The 20,921-nt window shown below is 42.3% G+C and overlaps 1 protein-coding gene across 11 annotated transcripts in view; it reads right to left on the reverse strand.

The window, feature by feature from the left end:
* stxbp5l (syntaxin binding protein 5L) overlaps positions 1-20,921 on the reverse strand; it is a 254,822-nt gene that overhangs the window by 144,009 nt on the left and 89,892 nt on the right. For all 11 annotated transcript variants that reach the window (XM_041865683.1, XM_041865667.1, XM_041865650.1 and 8 more), the window contains exon 3: positions 11,802-11,883. In XM_041865683.1, coding sequence (XP_041721617.1) covers positions 11,802-11,883 — 82 coding nt within the window. The remainder of the gene's footprint in view (positions 1-11,801; positions 11,884-20,921) is intronic.

A 20,921-nucleotide genomic window follows, 5' to 3' on the forward strand; every position in this document is an offset into this window, starting at 1 on the left:
TGTATCGCGAGATCTTGGCCAACAACCTCCTTCCCTCAGTAAGAGCATTGAAGATGGGTCGTGGCTGGGTCTTCCAGCATGACAACAACCCGAAACACACAGCCAGGGCAACTAAGGAGTGGCTCCGTAAGAAGCATCTCAAGGTCCTGGAGTGGCCTAGCCAGTCTCCAGACCTGAACCCAATAGGACATCTTTGGAGGGAGCTGAAAGTCCGTATTGCCCAGCGACAGCCCCGAAACCTGATGGATCTGGAGAAGGTCTGTATGGAGGAGTGGGCCAAAATCCCTGCTGCAGTGTGTGCAAACCTGGTCAAGACCTACAGGAAACGTATGATCTCTGTAATTGCAAACAAAGGTTTCTGTACCAAATATTAAGTTCTGCTTTTCTGATGTATCAAATACTTATGTCATGCAATAAAATGCAAATTAATTACTTAAAAATCATACAATGTGATTACAAATGTTGGCAATGACACAGGTCAAATGTTTTCTGTAGTCTTCACAAGGTTTTCACACACTGTTGCTGGTATTTTGGCCCATTCCTCCATGCAGATCTCCTCTAGAGCAGTGATGTTTTGGGGCTGTCGCTGGGCAACACAGACTTTCAACTCCCTCCAAAGATTTTCTATGGGGTTGAGATCTGGAGACTGGCTAGGCCACTCCAGGACCTTGAAATGCTTCTTACGAAGCCACTCCTTCGTTGCCCGGGCGGTGTGTTTGGGATCATTGTCATGCTGAAAGACACAGCCACGTTTCATCTTCAATGCCCTTGCTGATGGAAGGAGGTTTTCACTCAAAATCTCACGATACATGGCCCCATTCATTCTTTCCTTTACACGGATCAGTCGTCCTGGTCCCTTTGCAGAAAAAACAGCCCCAAAGCATGATGTTTTCACCCCCATGCTTCACAGTAGGTATGGTGTTCTTTGGATGCAACTCAGAATTCTTTGTCCTCCAAACACGACGAGTTGAGTTTTTACCAAAAAGTTCTATTTTGGTTTCATCTGACCATATGACATTCTCCCAATCCTCTTCTGGATCATCCAAATGCACTCTAGCAAACTTCAGACGGGCCTGGACATGTACTGGCTTAAGCAGGGGGACACGTCTGGCACTGCAGGATTTGAGTCCCTGGCGGCGTAGTGTGTTACTGATGGTAGGCTTTGTTACTTTGGTCCCAGCTCTCTGCAGGTCATTCACTAGGTGCCCCCGTGTGGTTCTGGGATTTTTGCTCAACGTTCTTGTGATCATTTTGACCCCACGGGGTGAGATCTTGCGTGGAGCCCCAGATCGAGGGAGATTATCAATGGTCTTGTATGTCTTCCATTTCCTAATAATTGCTCCCACAGTTGATTTCTTCAAACCAAGCTGCTTACCTATTGCAGATTCAGTCTTCCCAGCCTGGTGCAGGTCTACAATTGTGTTTCTGGTGTCCTTTGACAGCTCTTTGGTCTTGGCCATAGTGGAGTTTGGAGTGTGACTGTTTGAGGTTGTGGACAGGTGTCTTTTATACTGATAACAAGTTCAAACAGGTGCCATTAATACAGGTAACGAGTGGAGGACAGAGGAGCCTCTTAAAGAAGAAGTTACAGGTCTGTGAGAGCCAGAAATCTTGCTTGTTTGTAGGTGACCAAATACTTATTTTCCACCATAATTTGCAAATAAATTCATTAAAAATCCTACAATGTGATTTTTTGGAGAAAAAAAATCTCAATTTGTCTGTCATAGTTGGCGTGTACCTATAATGAAAAATACAGGCCTCTCTCATTTTTTTAAGTGGGAGAACTTGCACAATTGGTGGCTGACTAAATACTTTTTTTCCCCACTGTATAACAAATTATTGAGAAACTTTTGTTATTGACCAAATACTTATTTTCCACCATAATTTGCAAATAAATTCATTAAAAATCCTACAATGTGATTTTCAGGATTTTTTTTCTCATTTTGTCTGTCATAGTTGACGTGTACCTATGATGAAAATTACAGGCCTCTCTCATCTTTTTAAGTGGGAGAACTTGCACAATTGGTGGCTGACTAAATACTTTTTTCCCCCCACTGTACATACACACACACACACACACACACACACACACACACACACATACATAAATACATACATATCCTTTTTTAAAATATATTTCCCTTTATTACTTTCCAACCCCACGACCCCTTCCCTAATTGGAGTAAACTAGTGAACAACAATGCTTAGGCCTCTACTTCCAGCTTATACATACTATATACATTTTATGGACACAGTCAATTTTACAATAATTCAATTTTGTTTGTTTTTACTCCTGAACTTCCTCTGCCCTCAACCTCTCCAATCATTTTCATGATGTCCATCCGGTTTGCTTCTATATGCCATATCTTTCTAACTGTGCTCTTTCACAAAAGCGCTCAACCTATAACCTATATACTTATTATGGACACAGTATGCTTACATTATTAGTTATCTTTTTTTTTTTTTTTAGGTCATTTAGCAGACGCTCTTATCCAGAGCGACTTACAGGAGCAATTAGGGTTAAGTGCCTTGCTCAAGGGCACATCGACAGATTTTTCACCTAGTCGGCTCAGGGATTAGAACCAGCGACCTTTCGGTTACTGGCACAACGCTCTTACCCACTAAGCTACCTGCCGCCCCATCTTGTTGTTATTAGTTGTTGTTAGTTGTTATTAGTCCCATTCTTCAACTCCATTGTACACCACCCATCTATCTCTTAACACCATCCATATTGGATTTCTATTTGCCATATATTTTTCAACTGTACTGTGATGTTTTTCAAAAGTTCTGAACCTTTCTATTCTCATTGTTTCTACAGATTGTAAATTGAAAATAAACATTCTCTCTCTTTCCTTCTGTCCTCTATTGTTTGCTCTCAAACTTCCTCTGTGTCTTTGTTCACTAGCAGGGTGGTAATCCTTTGTGTGCGCTTGTCAATCATGATCCTGTCACCCAGGCTAGTAGACAGCAGGGAGACAGCGCGCTTATTGTGTTTACAGAAACATGCTCTCCGTCGCCTCTCTTCAAAGACATGCCACAGAGCGCAGGAATGAAACAAGGATGCTATGAGTTGCAAGGAAGGGAGGGGGGACCGATAAAGGGGAGGAGAGGAGGAAAGGAGGAGAGCAGCGATTAAACAAGTCTTGGAGAAGAAACAAGGCGAGGATGGGAGGATTGAGGGAGAGGCAGACAGGAAAACCTGGGTCCTGAACTCCATTATGGTGTAATTATCTTGGCTACTGATGGCAACACAGGCAGAGAAACTGGAACAGATGGCAGCCTTATATAAAAAGATACAAGGGGTTTAGGCTGAACCATAGGTTCAGAGATACTGTGTAAAGTCACAAATAGCACTCACCTAATTTATTTATACCACAGTTAGAGAGGACTGCATTTGTATGTTTTCAGGTAAAACCAAGCCATAAAACTGTGTCAGCCATTAGCTGTTTACACATTCATCCATATAATGCCTGTTCTGCTCCTCTAACATGTCATTATTTCCTGGTCAGAAGTTAATATCCTGGGTCTCCCCAGGTGGATGTTTACCTGGATGCTCTGCTTCACTTGTCTTCTCTAGGCTACTCTACATTGCTCCAGCTCCCCATGACACCCACCAGTCAGGGCTACAGATGCCCTGACAACCCCTCTTACAGTAATATTCATATTAAAAATAACTATTATAATAATATATGCCATTTAGCAGACACTTTTATCCAAAGCAACTTCGGTCATGCATTTCACATATGGGTGATCTTGGGAATCAAACCCACTATCCTGGCGTAGGAAATGCTATACTTTACCAACTGAGCTACATAGGTCCTTCTGATCCTCTGAGCCCATTTACAAATCAGATGTATAATTCATGGAACAAATAATTAATTCACATTAGCAAACAAACAATCTAATTAGCCTTTAGTCACCCTCTTACATAAAGAGCAAGCCTTTGTCCTCTGGAGTGAATAAGTCCAGCTTTATGGGATCAAACCTGAACAGGGACACTATGACTATAATTATGAGAGGTGACCAATGCAGAGCTGAATGACAGCAGGGGTGAATGAAAGCAGAGGTGAATGACAGCAGAGGTGAATGAAAGCAGAGGTGAATGACAGCAGGGCTCCGGGATGCAACAAATAAGGGCAATAACAAGGGCATGGGCATATTAATAAAGAGTGAAAACAATATCAATGTTGGTCCACCACACCAACTATACAGCATCCCCAAGTACCCTGGCCCAGCGTCTGTGTGTGCTGAGAGCTGTATTTGAATGTAAAGTAGCTGGGCTCTCATTAGCCAGAGGCTCATTGTTGACTGTGTGTGTGAGGGAGGCAGAGGCATGCAGGTCGAAGTGGCCCTCCAGGGCCCCAGTAGCTAATCAGCCTGTTGAATGTCAAGGGACTGCTAGCTGGGCTGTATGTGTGTCTAACATCACTATGCCATACTAGACAACCCACACACCACTGCATCAGAGCCATCAGAGCTGTGTCAAGATCAGTGCTGTGAGTCACTGGAGGATAAGAGAGGTGAGTGTTTTTCCCTTTGGGTGTATAATATAATAATATAAGACATTTAGCAGAAGCAACTTACAGTCATGTTTGCATATATTTTAAGTAAGAGTGGCCCCAGGAATTGAACTCACAATACTGCCGTTGCAAGCGCCATGCTCTGCCAACTGAGCAATATAGGACTGCAGTGTACGTGTTTGAGTCAGAGAGAGACAGAGAAAATAAATGTCCATATCCTGTACAACATGTACAATGCCTTCAGAAAGTATTCATACCCCTTGACTTTTTCCACATTTTGTTGTGTTACAGCCTGAAATTAAAATGGATTACATTTAGATGTTTTGTCACTGGCCTAGTCACAATACCCCATAATGTCAAAGTGGAATTATGTTTTCATTAAAAATCAAAAGCTGAAATGTCTTGAGTCAATAAGTATTCAACCCCTTTGTTATGGCAAGCCTAAAAGTTCAGGAGTACACATTTTCTTAACAAGTCACATAATAAGTTGCATGGACTCACTCTTTGTGCAATAACTGTGTTTAACATGATTTTTGAATGACTACCTCATCTCTGTACCATACACATACAATTATCTGTAAGGTCCCTCAGTCGAGCAGGGAATTTCAATACATAGGTTCAACCACAAAGACCAGGGAGGTTTTCCAATGCCTCGCAAAGAAGGGCAGCTATTGGTAGATGGGTATAAAAAAAACACACATTGAGAATCCCTTTGAGCATGGTGAAGTTATAAATTACACTTTGGATGGTGTATCAACACACCCAGTCACTACAAAGATACAGGCGTCCTTCCTAACTCAGAAGAGGAAGGAAACCACTCAGTGATTTCACCATGAGGCCAATAGTGACTTTAAAACAGTTCCAGAGTTTAATGGCTGTGATAGCAGAAAACTGAGGATGGATCAACAACATTGCTGTTACTCCACAATACTAACCTAAATGACAGAGTGAAAAGAAGGAAGCCTGTACAGAATAAAAATATTCTAAAACATGCATCCCGTCCACAATAAGGCACTAAAGTAAAACTGCAAAAAAAATGGCACAAAATGACCTTTATGTCAAGCGTTATGTTTATACAAAGCGTTATGTTTGGGGCAAATCCAACACAACACGTCACTGAGTCCCACTCTTAATATTTTCAATCATGGTGGTGGCTGAATCATGTTATGGGTATTCTTGTCATCGGCAAGGACTAGGGAGTTTTTTTAGGATGAAAATAAACGGAATAGAGCTAAGCACAGGCAAAATCCTAGAGTAAAACCTGGTTCTGTCTGCTTTCCAACAGACCCTGGGAGACAAATTCACCTTTCAGCAGAACAATAGCCTAAAACACATGGCCAAATTTACACTGGAGTTGCTTACAAAGATGACATTGAATGTTCCTGAGTGGCCTAGTTACAGTTTTGACTTAAATTGACTTGAAAATCTATGGAAAGACTTGAAAATGGATGTCTAATAATGATCAACAACCAACTTGAAAATATTATACAATCCAGGTGTGCAAAGCTCTTAGAGACTTACCCAGAAAGACTCCCAGCTGTAATCGCTGCCAAAGCTGATTCTAACATGTATTGACTCAGGGTTGTGAATACTTACGTAAATGAGATATTTCTATATTTCATTTTCAAGAAATGTACTAGAATTTCTAAAAACATGTTTTCACTTCGCCATTACGGGGTATTGTGTGTAGATGGGTGAGAAAAACATATTTAATCAATTTTGAATTCAGGCTGTAACACAACCATTTTTAATAAGTCAAGGGGAATGAATACTTTCAGAAGGCTCTGTATTTGTGTACATGTCTGTGTCAATGTACGATACACAGTACTACACGTATAACGTGTGTAACTATTATATACAGTACCAGTCAAAAGTTTGGACACGCCTACCCATTCAAGGGTTTTGCTCTATTTTTACTATTTTCTACATTGTAGAAAAATAGTGAAGACATCAAAACTATGAAATAACACATATGTAATCATGTAGTAACCATAAAAGTGTTAAACAAATCACAAAAAAAAAAAACGTTGTTAGATTCTTCAAAGTAGCCACCCTTTAACTTGATGACAGCTTTGCACACTCTTGGCATTCTCTCAACCAGCTTCATGAGGAATGCTTTTCCAACAGTCTTGAAGGAGTTCCCACATATGCTGAGCACTTGTTGGCTGCTTTTCCTTCAATCTGCGGTCCAACTCATCCCAAACCATCTCAATTGGGTTGAGGTCAGGTGATTGTGGAGGTCAGGTCATCTGATGCAGCACTCCATCACTCTCCTTCTTGGTCAAATAGCCCTTACACAGCCTGAAGGTGTGTTGGGTCATTGTCCTGTTGAAAAACAAATGATAGTCCCACTAAGCGCAAACCAGATGGGATGGTGTATCGCTGCAGAATGCTGTGGTAGCCATGCTGGTTATGTGTGCCTTGGATTCTAAATAAATCACTGACAGTGCCACCAGCAAAGCACCCCCCACACCATCACACCACCTCCTCCATGCTTCACGGTGGGAACCACACATGCGGAGATTATCCGTTCACCTACTCTGCGTCTCACAAAAACAGTTGCGGTTGGAACCAAAAATCTCAAATTTGGACTCATCAGACCAAAAGACAGATTTCCACCGGTATAATGTCCATTGCTCGTGTGTCACGAACGTTGAGAGACAGGTCAGACCAAGGTGCAGCGTGAAAAGCGTACATGTTTATTAACTAAATAAACATACAACAAAACAAGAAACAACGTAACGTGAAGTCCTCCGGCTATACACATACAAGCCTAAACGGAACAAGATCCCACCGGGTGCAGTGGTCGGGCCTCTTCTCTCTCGATCCCCAACCACCCCTCTAGCCCCCCCCCAAAAAAATGTTATTGGGGTTGCCTCTCGGGCTTCCTCAGCGGTTGGTCCCGTTGGCGTCGTCGTTGATCCTCTCCTACCCGGGCTTCCTCCTTCGCTCAGGATCCTTTACTCTCCTTCATCGCCTTCCGATAACGGACGGCCTCCTCCTCAGTAATCCTCCCCCAACCGAGGAGGATATCTACTAAGGTTACCTCATGTTGAGTACCAGGCGTTTGATCCTTACCACGCTGCTTGGTCCTCGTTTTGTGGTGGGATCTTCTGTCACGAACGTTGAGAGACGGGTCAGACCAAGGTGCAGCGTGAAAAGCGTACATGTTTATTAACTAAATAAACATACAACAAAACAAGAAACAACGTAACATGAAGTCCTCCGTCTATACACATACAAGCCTAAACGGAACAAAATCCCACCACAAAGGTAGGCAACCAGGCTACTTAAGTATGATCCCCAATCAGAGACAACGAGCGACAGCTGCCTCTGATTGGGAATCACACCCGGCCAAACATAGAAAGATCAACCTAGATCTGCAACATAGAAATAGACTAACATAGATCTCAAATAGACATTCACACCCTGACTCAACAAACAAGAGTTCCATAGGTCAGGGCGTTACATCGTGTTTCTTGGCCCAAGCAAGTCTCTTCTTATTATTGGTGTCCTTTAGTAGTGGTTTCTTTGCAGCAATTCGACCATGAAGGCCTGATTCACGCAGTCCCCTCTGAACAGTTGATGTTGAGATGTATCTGTTACTTGAACTCTGTGAAGCATTTATTTGGGCTGCAATTTCTGAGGCTGGTAACTCTAATGAATTTATCCTCTGCAGCAGAGGTAAGTCTGGGTCTTCCTTTCCTGTGGCGGTCCTCATGAGAGACAGTTTCATCATAGCGCTTGATGGGTTTTGCGACTGCACTTGAAGAAACATTCAAAGTTCTTGACATTTTCTGGATTGACTGACCTTCATGTCTTAAAGTAAGGATGGACTGTCGTTTCTCTTTGCTTATTTGAGCTGTTCTTGCCATAATATGGACTTGGTCTTTTACCAAATAGGGCCATCTTCTGTATACCACCCCTACCTTGTCACAACACAACTGATTGGCTCAAACACATTAAGAAGGAAAGAAATTCCACAAATTAACTTTTAACAAGGCACACCTGTTAATTGAAATGCTTTCCAGGTGACTACCTATTGAAGCTGGTTGAGAGAATGCCAAGAGTGTGCAAAGCTGTCATCAAGGCAAAGGGTGGCTACTTTGAAGAATCTCAAATATAAAATATATTTTGATTTGTTTAACACTTTTTTGGTTACTACATGATTCCATTTGTGTTATTTCATAGTTTTGATGTCTTCACTATTATTATTATTCTACAATATAGAAAATAGTAAAAATAAAGAAACACCCTGGAATGAGTAGGTGTCTCCAAACTTTTGACTGGTACTGTACATATGAGGAAATGTGATTATCAGACATTGATTTGATGTGTGGAGTATGGTTTTGAATAATCCATTCTGCTCTGCTCTCGATAGCTGTGTTTGTTTTACATTTTTGTCATTTAGCTGACGCTCTTATCCAGAGCGACTTACAGTTAGTGAGTGCATACATAATTTATTAAATTTTTCATACTGGCCCCCCGTGGGAATCGAACCCACAACCCTGGCGTTGCAAACGCCATGCTCTACCAACTGAGCTACATCCCTGCCGGCCATTCCCTCCCCTACCCTGGACGACGCTGGGCCAATTGTGCGCCGCCCCATGGGTCTCCCGGTCGCGGCCGTCTACAACAGAGCCTGGATTCGAACCAGGATCTCTAGTGGCACAGCTAGCACTGCGATGCAGTGCCTTAGACCACTGCGCCACAGTTTTTGACGGATATCCGGATATTCTAAATAACGTATGTTATTTAAACGTACGTTTTTAACCTGAGCACTGCTGTGTGAGGGAGAGAGGCTGGAGCTCTATTGCTGCAGCTCTCGTCAGTGTGATCAGATGGGAGCGAGCAGATGGAGGACGAAAAAGAGACAACTCGGCTACAGCCAAGACTAGCTAACTTGTAGCAGCTACAATGATATTTATCATCCTATATAACAGTGCCTATCTTGACTGGAGTAGCCTAGAGAAGCTAGCTAAGCTAGCTAGGCTTTGAGGCCACATGCTGCACTTTCTCCCCAACCCCATTCAGATAAAACAACAGCCTATCTGTTGTTAGCCGATTAAATTAAACTCCACGTTTTACGGTGGTGTTGATTGGTGACTAGTGTGGGCGGACTGTAGCTCGTAAATCATGGAGTTGAGTTTAGTCGTCTAACCTGTTGGTTGCTCGATGTAGCTTAATCCTTCTTATTTCACTAACTTTGAATTCCGTCCTTTTATTCCATCTTTAGTGAACTCTCACTCCACGTGCTACACATTGAACCTCTTTGCCGCTTTGATTGGCCAACATAAACAACAAACTACACACGTAAAGGCTACCGGTCGGCTACTGGCCTTTTTATGGGGCGCACGTCATAAAAACTACATTGAAAAGTTTGTTGTTTTATTAAATTAATAATTTGAAATGTCATGGCATATCCTTGTATGAAACATTGTCACATGGATATTTTAATTTAATTTAGAAAAAGCCATTTCAGTGGTAGCCATTTCAGTGGTAGAATATGCCTCAAATTCTTATTTTTTATCACAATAATGAAAACAAGTATTTGAACACTAATGTCCGTTTGGATATTTGAATATTCAAATAACCGTGCACATCCCTAAACTAGACATAGTGATTATATTATCCATATTCTGAAGGACAAATGTCATTTTCTTGCTTCACATGAATGGATATTAAAAGAGCCAACTCTAACATCTATCAATATCTCTCCTCTCTCTATCCCTGTTTTTCTCTCCTTTCCCTCTCTGTATCTCTCTCCCTCTCCCCCCTCTCTCTTTCCTATATCGCTCTCTCCCTACACACAAGATAAGGACATTAATTACCCCCCTTCCTTCCTTCTTGTCACAGTAATTAGCCACCCCCTCACACACATGAAGAACTAATATCACACACTGCTGCAGCTGTGCTTACCCCCGCCTTTTCACCCCTCACACACACACACACAATTGCTAGAGGGGCGTATTACAGAACATGACAGTGAGTGGAGGGAGAGTGGGTGAGAGAGCAGCCTGATCACTAGAAATAGACTTTGATTTCAGACGTTTGAAAAAGTCCTGAGAACATCGATATACTCCTTCCTCTGCACTCACAGAAATAAATAAAAACAATTGCCCAGCTCTGGGCGCGAACTCATGAGCCACCACAGTTCAAAATGCTCTAGCTAGCCGTGAGAATACTTGATGATACTTGATGGTAATAGCCAGTCGTTTTTAATTATTTTGATTTAAGCCTTCCCCTAACCTTAACATTTACATTTACATCATTTAGCAGACACTCTTATCCAGAGCCACTTAACCACTCAGAATGAATGCCTAAACTGTTAACCTTTGAGTTGTTTCTGATTTAACCCTGTAACTGCGCAGAATTAATGTCAAAAAAATAGACGTTCATCCATAATACGTTGAATTTCGAAGGGAAGCGATGAGATCTTGTTGGAGCGAGAGTGTGTGGGTTGGGAGAGAGGAGAGATGTCAAGAGGTCATTGCCAATGACAGCCATGTTCCAGCTGCCTATCTTCCTCTCTGCAGGGCCCTCCACTTCACCCCACTCATCCACCTATCCACACCTGCCATCTCCCCCTCACCCATCCACCCCTCATAAAGCCCCATCTTCCCCCATCTTCCCCCACCAAACACCCCTCTACATCCCCCATCTCCCACCACCCATCTCCCCACACCGATTCACCCCTCCACACCCCCCATAGTTGCTAAATAACAGGGCTACCATTAGTCATTACCATGCTAAAAGAGTGTTGAGTCAAAGTTTTTAATCAATAGGATGTCTCACGCTGTGAACTGTGAATGTATCTGCCCAGAACAAGATTTAGAACATAGCTAGATTCAAAGTATGAAGAGGAATGGGAGAACTCCTAAATTCTATTACAGATTATGTGTCCTCAGATGGGGGGACTGGAGGTGCACTTCATGTTTGTTGGCCATATTGCCTTCACTCATACTATACTTTCAGATGAGTGAACATGTAGGAAAAGAGGCAAGGAGAAGAAGCCTGTAGACCAGTGTTTCCCAACTCCAGTCCTCGAGTACCCCCAATAGTACAATTTTTTGTTGTAGCCCTGGACAAGCACACCTGAATCAATTTGTCAACTAAATCATCAAGCCCTCAATGAGTTGAATCAGGTGAGTTTGTCCAGGGCAACAACAAAAATGTTTGCTGTTGGGGGTACTCGAGGACTGGAAATGGGAAACACTGCTTGTAGACTACTGAGAAGATTGTTAGGGAATCTTACCTTGAATAGAATATAATTAGTCTTACCTCGTTTATGAGGAACTGTAGCTGGAGGACAGCGGCTCCACTTTCATGCTGGCTATAGCAATCCACACCAGGCCGTCCCAGGCTGATGACATCACAGAGTCAAGGAAGCAACCAGGAAGTAGAATACATTGGCATAGCACAGGACAATGTCTAGCGCACACACACACATTTGCACACACAACACACACGCACGCATTGGCAGACACAGAAAAATACACACACACACAGTAGGATGCATTGGCATAGGACAGGACAATGTCTAGCACCGACTGTATGATCAGGATAAAACATGAAAAACACGGAACCAACCAGTGGAGGCTCCTCAGAGGAGGAAGGGGAGGACCATCCTCCTCAGTTAATTTCATAAAAATAAAAACTGTGAAACATAAAAAAGTTACCCTTTTTAGATAAAACTATCCTAAATATATTCATGTCACCAAATAATTCATTAAAACACACTGTTTTGCAATGAAGGTCGACAGTAGCCTCAACAGCACTCTGTAGGGTAGTGCCATGGTGTAGCCGGAGGACAACTAGTTTCCGTTCTCCTCTTGGTACATTGACTTCAATAAAAAACCTAGGAGGCTCATGGTTCTCACCCCCTTCCATAGACTTACACAGTAATTATGACAACTTCCGGAGGATGTCCTCCAACCTATCAGAGCTCTGGCAGCATGAACTGACATGTCCACCCAATCAAAGGATCAGAAAATAAATCTAGTACCGAAAGCATAAGCTACAGCTAGCTAGAACGGCAGTGCATAAAATGTGGTGAGTAGTTGACACAAAGCAAGAGAAAGACAATAGTTGAACAGTTTTGAACAAATTAATTTCTTCAAAAATAAAGGAGAAGCGAGAGCGAGAAGGAGAGAGAGAGCTAGCTATATTTTGTTATATTTTTTTCCCTTTCAATTAGCTAGCGAACGCGGCTAGCTAATCTAGCCTACTCAAACACCCAGCTGAAACAGAGAGAGATGCTATTTTAGCTAGATGGCTATGGCTTTCCAACACTGGAACTCTTCCAAGTCAAGGTAAGCTTTTGGTTTTATTAATTTATTGCAACCGTGGCCCGCCGGTGTAACTGCTTGCTGACTGTACACTGTACTGCATGATTGTAGCGAGTTTACTAACACGTTAGTTCTAGTAGCTATGTTGACTATAACATTAGCTAATATGATGACCACAATGATGTAGGCTGTGTGTAGTGGTTAGCGGTTATGATATGAAGGTTTGGCTTGGAAATATTTTTTTGCCTGGTCACAGACAGCTGATGTGTTGTGCACTGAAGTCCACAAGCGAAGGGAAAAGGTGAGAGGAGGAGAGCACATACATGCGAATATAAATTATACGAGCAAAGTGATCATGCTGTTTATATGTGGCTGCTATGAAAGTGAACTGTGTTTGCGTGTGATCAGGGGCCTATTCATTCCTCCGATTCTGTTGAAAAAGGTTTCTTAAACGGAAGGAAATGGAACGAAACGTGGATAAACATACCTGAATTTGTCCAAAAGAAACTCTCGTTTGCAACTGTTGGACTAATGATTACACCCTAGATCAGCTAGATGCAGGCAAGAGTGTGCAAGGCGGTATTGAATGTGTCACTGTCTGCCACCTTTATTACTCTAATTGGTCTCTCGACCTCTGTGCACCTACATTCTAAACTTTCATTGATAGACTAGGTTGTAGCAACCTCATGATGGGTTAGGGAAAATTAGAGTATCATGTAGTAGCCTAAACTTATCGACGTTACATTGAGCTGGGTGAATGGAATATGAATGACAGTCATCCAATATGCTGTAATAGAAATAAGGCCATGCTCATAAAAAAAGAGATTGTCCTCCCTCATCTTAAACGGCACCGACCACCACTGGAACCAACTGAATATTTCGAAATTATATAATAGTCGTAGGCTGCAGGGCAGGACACTGAAACATTATTTCTTCTCGTAGGTGTAATAAAATATGGAATGAAATGAACTCTCTAGGTCAGTAACACTCCTTTATTAAACACTGAATTCAGGAGTGAAGTGAATAAAGTACATTAGTAGTCTTGTAAAACCACACTTACACCCATTCTGTCATCTCTTTCCCCAGATAACCTTCCAGAGTAGCTCTCTCAAACAATTACACACTGGTGATCCATTCAATGAGTCGTATGATTGGAGAGACAGGAGGCGTGAAGGGTGGAGTGTGTGTGTGTGTGGGGTGGGGGGGTGGGGGGGGGGTGATTAGCGAGTCAGACAGCTTTCCCACTGGGCACAGATTTCAGTTGAACATTTAGTTTTGATTTACATTCGGTTGAGTTTTCAACTAATGTGAATTAAATGTGAAATGAACAAAAAAAATCACCATGTCAATGGATTTAGGTTCAAAGTTGGGTGAAAAAAATACAAAATTCCCTTACGTTGATGACTTTTTGCAAATCCAATCAGTTTTCCACATTGATTCAACGTCATCACAATTATATATATTTTTAAATGACATGGAAACAATGTTGATTCACCTAGTTTTTGCCCAGTGGGTTGTTATTGTTGTGGATGTTCTCTCTCTGTGTCCAAAGGAACATGCCTGAGGGATGGAGTAATGAGGGGACCCCAAGAGAGGATATCAGGCCACTGTGAGACACACTGCCTGCATCCAAAATTGCACCCTATTGCCTATTTAGAGGTGGGGATGGACAGAACAATTATATCTCCAGAATAATTATATCTCTATAAGAATCATATCTCCATAACAATCATATCTCCAGAACAATCATATCTCCATAACAATCATATCTCCAGAACATCATATCTCCAGAACAATTATATCTCAAAGCAAAGCAAATGAGAGCCAAAAACAATTTCCCACATCCCAGTGGAAACCAAAGTGCTATTTGATTATGTTTGTTTCTACACAAGTGCACCCCCCCACCACCACCACACACACACCCCCACCCCCACCACCCCATCATACACACACTAATGCACGAAACCAACCCAGCCAGTGTTCAGCCAGCATGTTTGATGGCCTGCTCTCTATCTGCATTAGAACAGAGGTGTGTGGCTTTAGAGACAGTGTTCTGCTTGACTACATAAGAGGACAACACAAGGTGTCAGGACAGATAAATGACATGATAAACAGTGTGATATAAAACAGCTAAACATGTATGCACTGTGCTCGTGAAACAGCAGATTGATACTGTATCTAATACATGCTGTTGCTAACACCACAGCAATAAGGTTGAGCAATATGGATTTTTAGATTCGTTTTCAGATGGTGTCCCAACAGGCTTAACACTATAACAGAAAGGATCATTCCATTTCTGCTTAGCTGTAAAAATGTTTTATCCCATATCGTGTAGATATAGTTGTTGTGCCTTGGTGTATAAAATTAAAACATGTAGAAAGAAGAGCTCATATTAAGAGCTTATATACCTCACATCCATATGGTTGTTTAAAATAGACAATCCTATCGATCTCTCTCGCTCCCTCTCGCTCCCTCTTTCTCTCTGCTCTCTCGCTCCCTCTTTCTCTTCCTCTCTCCTCTCTCTCTCCCTCTGTCTACCTCTCTATTTCTCTCCCCCCTCTCTCTCTCCCTCTGTCTATCTACCTCTCTCTTTCTCTCCCACTGTCTCCCGCCTTCTCCCCCGCCCGCCCCCCCACTCTAACACTGAAATCAATAGCACCACCTGGGAAAAAATCTAACGCTACACATTCAGTTCAGAGTAGAATCGAGTGGACAGGGCCTTCCAAGCGCATGCATCCATGTTAAGAAGATGAAGACTAGATGGCGAAATATCTGTTTCCAGGCCCAGTCAATATATTAAGCACAGTTGTGGCTGTCCACTTGAATTGAGTTTGGCTGGGCATCTCTTTTCTCTCTCTAGTTAGGGAGGCACTTCTATTCAAAACCAATACTGCAGGTAATCAAGCCTTTAAACAAGCACATTTCAAGAACATTAGCAAGAATGGCCTCTTTTGTGTGTGTGTGTGTGTGTGTGTGTGTACGCCTATCTTTGAAACTCTGTGTTTTCTAGCTGTGTCAGCCTCTATACTCCCTTCATGTGTATTCTCCATGCACATTATCACCAGTGAGGGAGCGTGCTAGGCATGCAGACAGGCGTGCTGTGTGGGGCGGTGGGGAGGGTGGCTGAGCAGGGCTGGTGGGCGGCAGGGGACCGGCAGAATTAACAATCCGTGACCGTCCCATTTCCTGTTCGTTCCCCAGGAGGAAGGGGGTGGTTGATGAGGGAGAAGGGGGTGACAAGCGAGGGGGGACCGTAACTCATCTTTCTCATCCCTCTTTCCCTGGCGCCCTGTCTACCACTCCTCCTTCTTTCCCTCCAGTCTCCCTCTCTCCGTAATGACTGGGCCAGGAGAGCCACTGAACATGTTACATGCCACTGAAAGGTGTGACAAAACTCAAAAAACAATGACACCATGCCAAGGGGTTTGTGTTTAGTTTTATGAAGGAGGAGAAGAGGGAGGGAATAAAATGAGAAAAGAGAGAGAGATGGTATGAGGGGAAAGAGAGAGAGATGGTATGAGGGAAAAGAGAGAGAGATGGTATGAGGGGAAAGAGAGAGAGATGGTATGAGGGAAAAGAGAGAGAGATGGTATGAGGGGAAAGAGAGAGAGATGGTATGAGGGAAAAGAGAGAGAGATGGTATGAGGGGAAAGAGAGAGAGATGGTATGAGGGAAAAGAGAGAGAGATGGTATGAGGGGAAAGAGAGAGAGATGGTATGAGGGAAAGAGAGAGAGAGATGGTATGAGGGGAAAGAGAGAGAGATGGTATGAGGGAAAAGAGAGAGAGAGATGGTATGAGGGGAAAGAGAGAGAGATGGTATGAGGGGAAAGAGAGAGAGATGGTATGAGGGGAAAGAGAGAGAGGGATGGTATGAAAGGGAAAGAGCAGGATGGATGGTAAGGGTATTAGGTCTAATGGTGCTCTATGAATGGTTGCCTGTTAATTGGTCCTGGTTTAATTAGTTTGATAAACACACACATGGGATCCAGACTGCGTGGGAGCCACTGCAGAGACACACACAGCCAGGACAGGACAGGAGATGCCAGACAGGCTGCTGCTGTCTAAGATGGATCATTACCTCTGTGCCAGCCTGCTTGCACTGATTGCATCCCAAATGGCACCCTATTCCCTACATAGTGCACTACTGTTGACCAGGGCCTATAGGGCACTATGTAGGGAATAGAGTGCCATTTGGGATGCATTCACTCACTCAGCACTGGAGCAGTATGGTTGTTAATACATAGCAGCCTGGGCCATGCCCTTGTGTATGCTAGCCATAGGAGAGGTTGGCCAACTGGGGTTGAGATTCAGTTTTGAACGGATGCCATCTTGGCACCAAAAGCTTTTAGTAAAGGAGTGTTTGTTAACCCAAGCAAATGATCACATTCAGTTAGTGTACAGATATAGCTGGGGCGGCAGGTAGCTTAGTGGTTAAGAGCGTTGTGCCAGTAACCGAAAGGTCGTTGGTTCTAATCCCCGAGCCGACTAGGTGAAAAATCAATCGATGTGCCCTTGAGCAAGGCACTTAACCCTAATTGCTCCTGTAAGTCGCTCTGGATAAGAGCGTCTGCTAAATGACAAAAAAAAAAAAAAAAAAATTGCTGGGTTGTATATGAATACAAAAATAAGATGACACCCACACAGTAAAATCACATGAGTTAATTAAACTCCTATGGAGTCAAATGTAACACTATTTTGGGGTTTATATGGTCCCACCACCATTTTGTGTTAAAACTACTCTGGTTATGGTGTTGATATTTTTGGAGTTAAAACGACACTAACTGGAGTACATATGCAACTCTCAATGTTTCTTAAATTGAACTCCAATTGCCATTTTACTATTTTCAGTGTCGTTTTTAATCAACTCCCTTGCCATTTTACACTTTTGTTTTTAATTAACAATCAACCCCAGTAGAGTACAATTTTCTTTCAGTTTACTTCCTTTGAGTAATAAGGTTGTAAAGCCTTATTTTAATATTTCTTAATGTGTCACATTATGGTAGTTTGCAATGTAATATTCAATCTCTGTTAGATCCAATTTGGAGGAAGATATCCAGCACTTGTACATCACCCACAACTTGCACAACTTGCAACTTACAATTCAGTACATGGAGACTACCTACACCATGTAAACTGGAACAATCTCACAAACGGTTGCTATGAATCCAACCACTTACAGATTGGATTAGTTGTATGTATCTTATCTTTGTGTAGCATAAGATAAAAAGAAACAATCAATGTACAAGAGAAAACACAGATATTGAAACAAAAATGTTTTTAAATCAACCTGCAACAGTGTAGTGGACATGAGTCGGTCATAGTCACTTGATGAGGACGTTGGCTGCTCACCTGGGAGACCCGGGTTCATATCTCGCGTGTTACAAGAGCATGCTGGGAAATATGACAATGAGGCTCCTCTTATTTCTGTGGATAACTCCATAGATTTAACTCCCTGTCTCTGGTTACTCTTAAAGGGAAACATCTCCAGCACCACCCCAACATCAACATGTGAAAATGGTGCATTTCTATGTTTTGAAGTAAAAAAGATAGAGGAAGATAAGTGTTTCCAGTGACATCTTCGGTGTGCATCGTGTGAATTTGACCTATTGTGAGTAGGCGTTGACTACTAATTGCCTACTAATAGTCTGCTAATTGGTTGATGATGTCATTGGAAACACTTATCTTTCTCTATCTTTTTTACTACAAAGCATAGAAACGCACCATTTTCACATGTGTTGATATTGGGCTGGTGTTGGAGATGATGAACATGAAGTTGGAAAATCTTAAAGTTTCCCTTTCATTGAGTTAAAAGTACTCTATCCCAATGAACTCCAGTTATCAATACTAACGCCAGGGAGCTTATCACTCTCTTGAGGGATAAGATAACTCCCAGTAGAGTCAATTTAACCCAAAATGTATTAACTCTGTGATTTCAACTATCCTTGATTTACTGTGCATGTCTGAAATGCTATGTAATTATATCCATCTTACTCTGGAGCAAATTATTTAATTTGGTGTAACGAGTCAACAGGATTTCAGCAGGCAGCCATCCTGTAAGTGAGAGTGATATTGAGATAGAAATAGAGGGGTAAAAATAGGAAGAGGTGACTCACCGAAAGAAAATAGAGATGGAGAGAGAGAGAGAGAGAGAGAGAGAGAGAGAGAGAGAGAGAGAGAGAGAGAGAGAGAGAGAGAGAGAGAGAGAGAGAGAGACGGGGTAGATACAAGAAAAGTTAGAGAGTGGTGACTCAGAGATAGGGAAAGCTAAACAGCAAATTGGCGAGTGTTATCTAGTGTTGATTTTCCAGTGTAACATTTCTAGTGTTAAATTCAGGTGTTAAATTAACACTCATTGGTTTAAAAGAACCCCAGTATTGGTGTTAACAACCAGTGTTTAACCAAAACCACACCCATCAATATCATATTTCCCAGCATGCTCTATTGCAGGTTGACTTTTGGAATTGTTGGTTTCAATATCTAGGTTTTAATTGACAAATTAATGTTATGCTACTCAAATATAAATAACATACATTTTTCTAAACTATTCCAATCTGTTACTTAGACTTATTGCACCCGTTACCATTTAGATGGTTTAGGTAGTCTCTTCCCAACCCAGCAGTCATTCTGAATGCAGGTTGTGGCTAAATACAAATTCCAAATGTTGAATATCCCCACTTTGGCTGGATTCTAATAGGAATTACACATCACTTTGCAAGCCATCCTAATGTGACTTGCAGCTCTGTAAAACATGAATTTCAGGCCACTCTATTGGGTAAAACATTTACATTGACATTTTAGTCATTTAGCTGACGCTCTTATCCAGAGCGACTTACAGTTAGTGAATACAATTTTTTTTTTTTTTTTATACTGGCCCCCCCCTGGGAATCGAACCCACAACCCTGGCGTTGCAAACGCCATGCTCTATCAACTGAGCTACATCCCTGCCGGCCATTCCCTCCCATACCCTGGACGACGCTGGGCCAATTGTGCGCCGCCCATGAGTCTCCCGGTCGCGGCCGGCTGCGACAGAGCCTGGATTCGAACCAGGATCTCTAGTGGCACAGTTAGCACTGCGATGCAGTGCCTTAGACCACTGCGCCACTCAGGAGATAAAACTATGCCCTCACAATAAGGCCTTATTAAATACTTGTTGTATTGCATTAAATAACTTAAAATTATAACATTTTCACTTAGGATATCACTTGGTGAAGTCCACAGGATTGAAAATGGATGAAAGCAACAACCATGTCTGTGTCACTAACAAATACAGTCATGGATGGTAACTCTACAATTCACTAAAAAGGCAAGGCATTCTGGGAAATATGCAAATAAGGCTTTACACTAAGCAGCGTGTGAATTTAATGCTGAAAAGTGTGGACCCTTACAGACCCTGGACCAGTGTTAAATTTAAGAATGTCAGTGTTGATTTAAAACTGGAGAATTTGCTGTGTAGAGGAATGGAGGTAGAGAGAACGAGAGAGAGAGAGATTTTATTTATTCAGGGGAGCCCAACTGAGACCAGGGTCTCATTCATAATGGTGCCCTGAGAACAAACAACTCACAACATGATAATTCAAAAAATCAACACATCAGCAAAAAATTAACTACAGGATACTGCAGATACAGACACACCACAACTCAACAACACAAATAAACCACCACAATCAACCAAAACACTTGCCAACCTCAGTGAGTTCATCCCTCATCAGTGTTATAAACTGCCCTATTGGCACCAGGGATTCAACATTTAATGAGGTTTGTAAATTATTCCAAACATCCCCCATGTTTAGTGAAGTGATCTACGTGAATAAAGAGAGGTCCAGCCGACCTTCTGATAAAGGATGCAGTGATGAGTATTTAACCTGTCACGTGATAAAGCGAGTGTGCTATGGTACACTGCATCCAAGGGTTGTAGAGTAGTGGCTGCTGCATTCTGATAAATGGTGTCACCATAATCAGGAGCTGGCAGGAAGGTTGCCTGTACAACCTGCTTCCTGCTGTTTAGGGAGAGGCATGATCTATTTCTATAAAAGAAGCCTACTTTAATTCTCAGCTTCTTAACTAGCTCACCCGTATGTTTGTCACGCCCTGACTCGGGGGACGCTTATATGT

This window comes from Coregonus clupeaformis, chromosome 4, assembly GCF_020615455.1.
Source record: "Coregonus clupeaformis isolate EN_2021a chromosome 4, ASM2061545v1, whole genome shotgun sequence".
Lineage (NCBI taxonomy): Eukaryota > Metazoa > Chordata > Actinopteri > Salmoniformes > Salmonidae > Coregonus > Coregonus clupeaformis.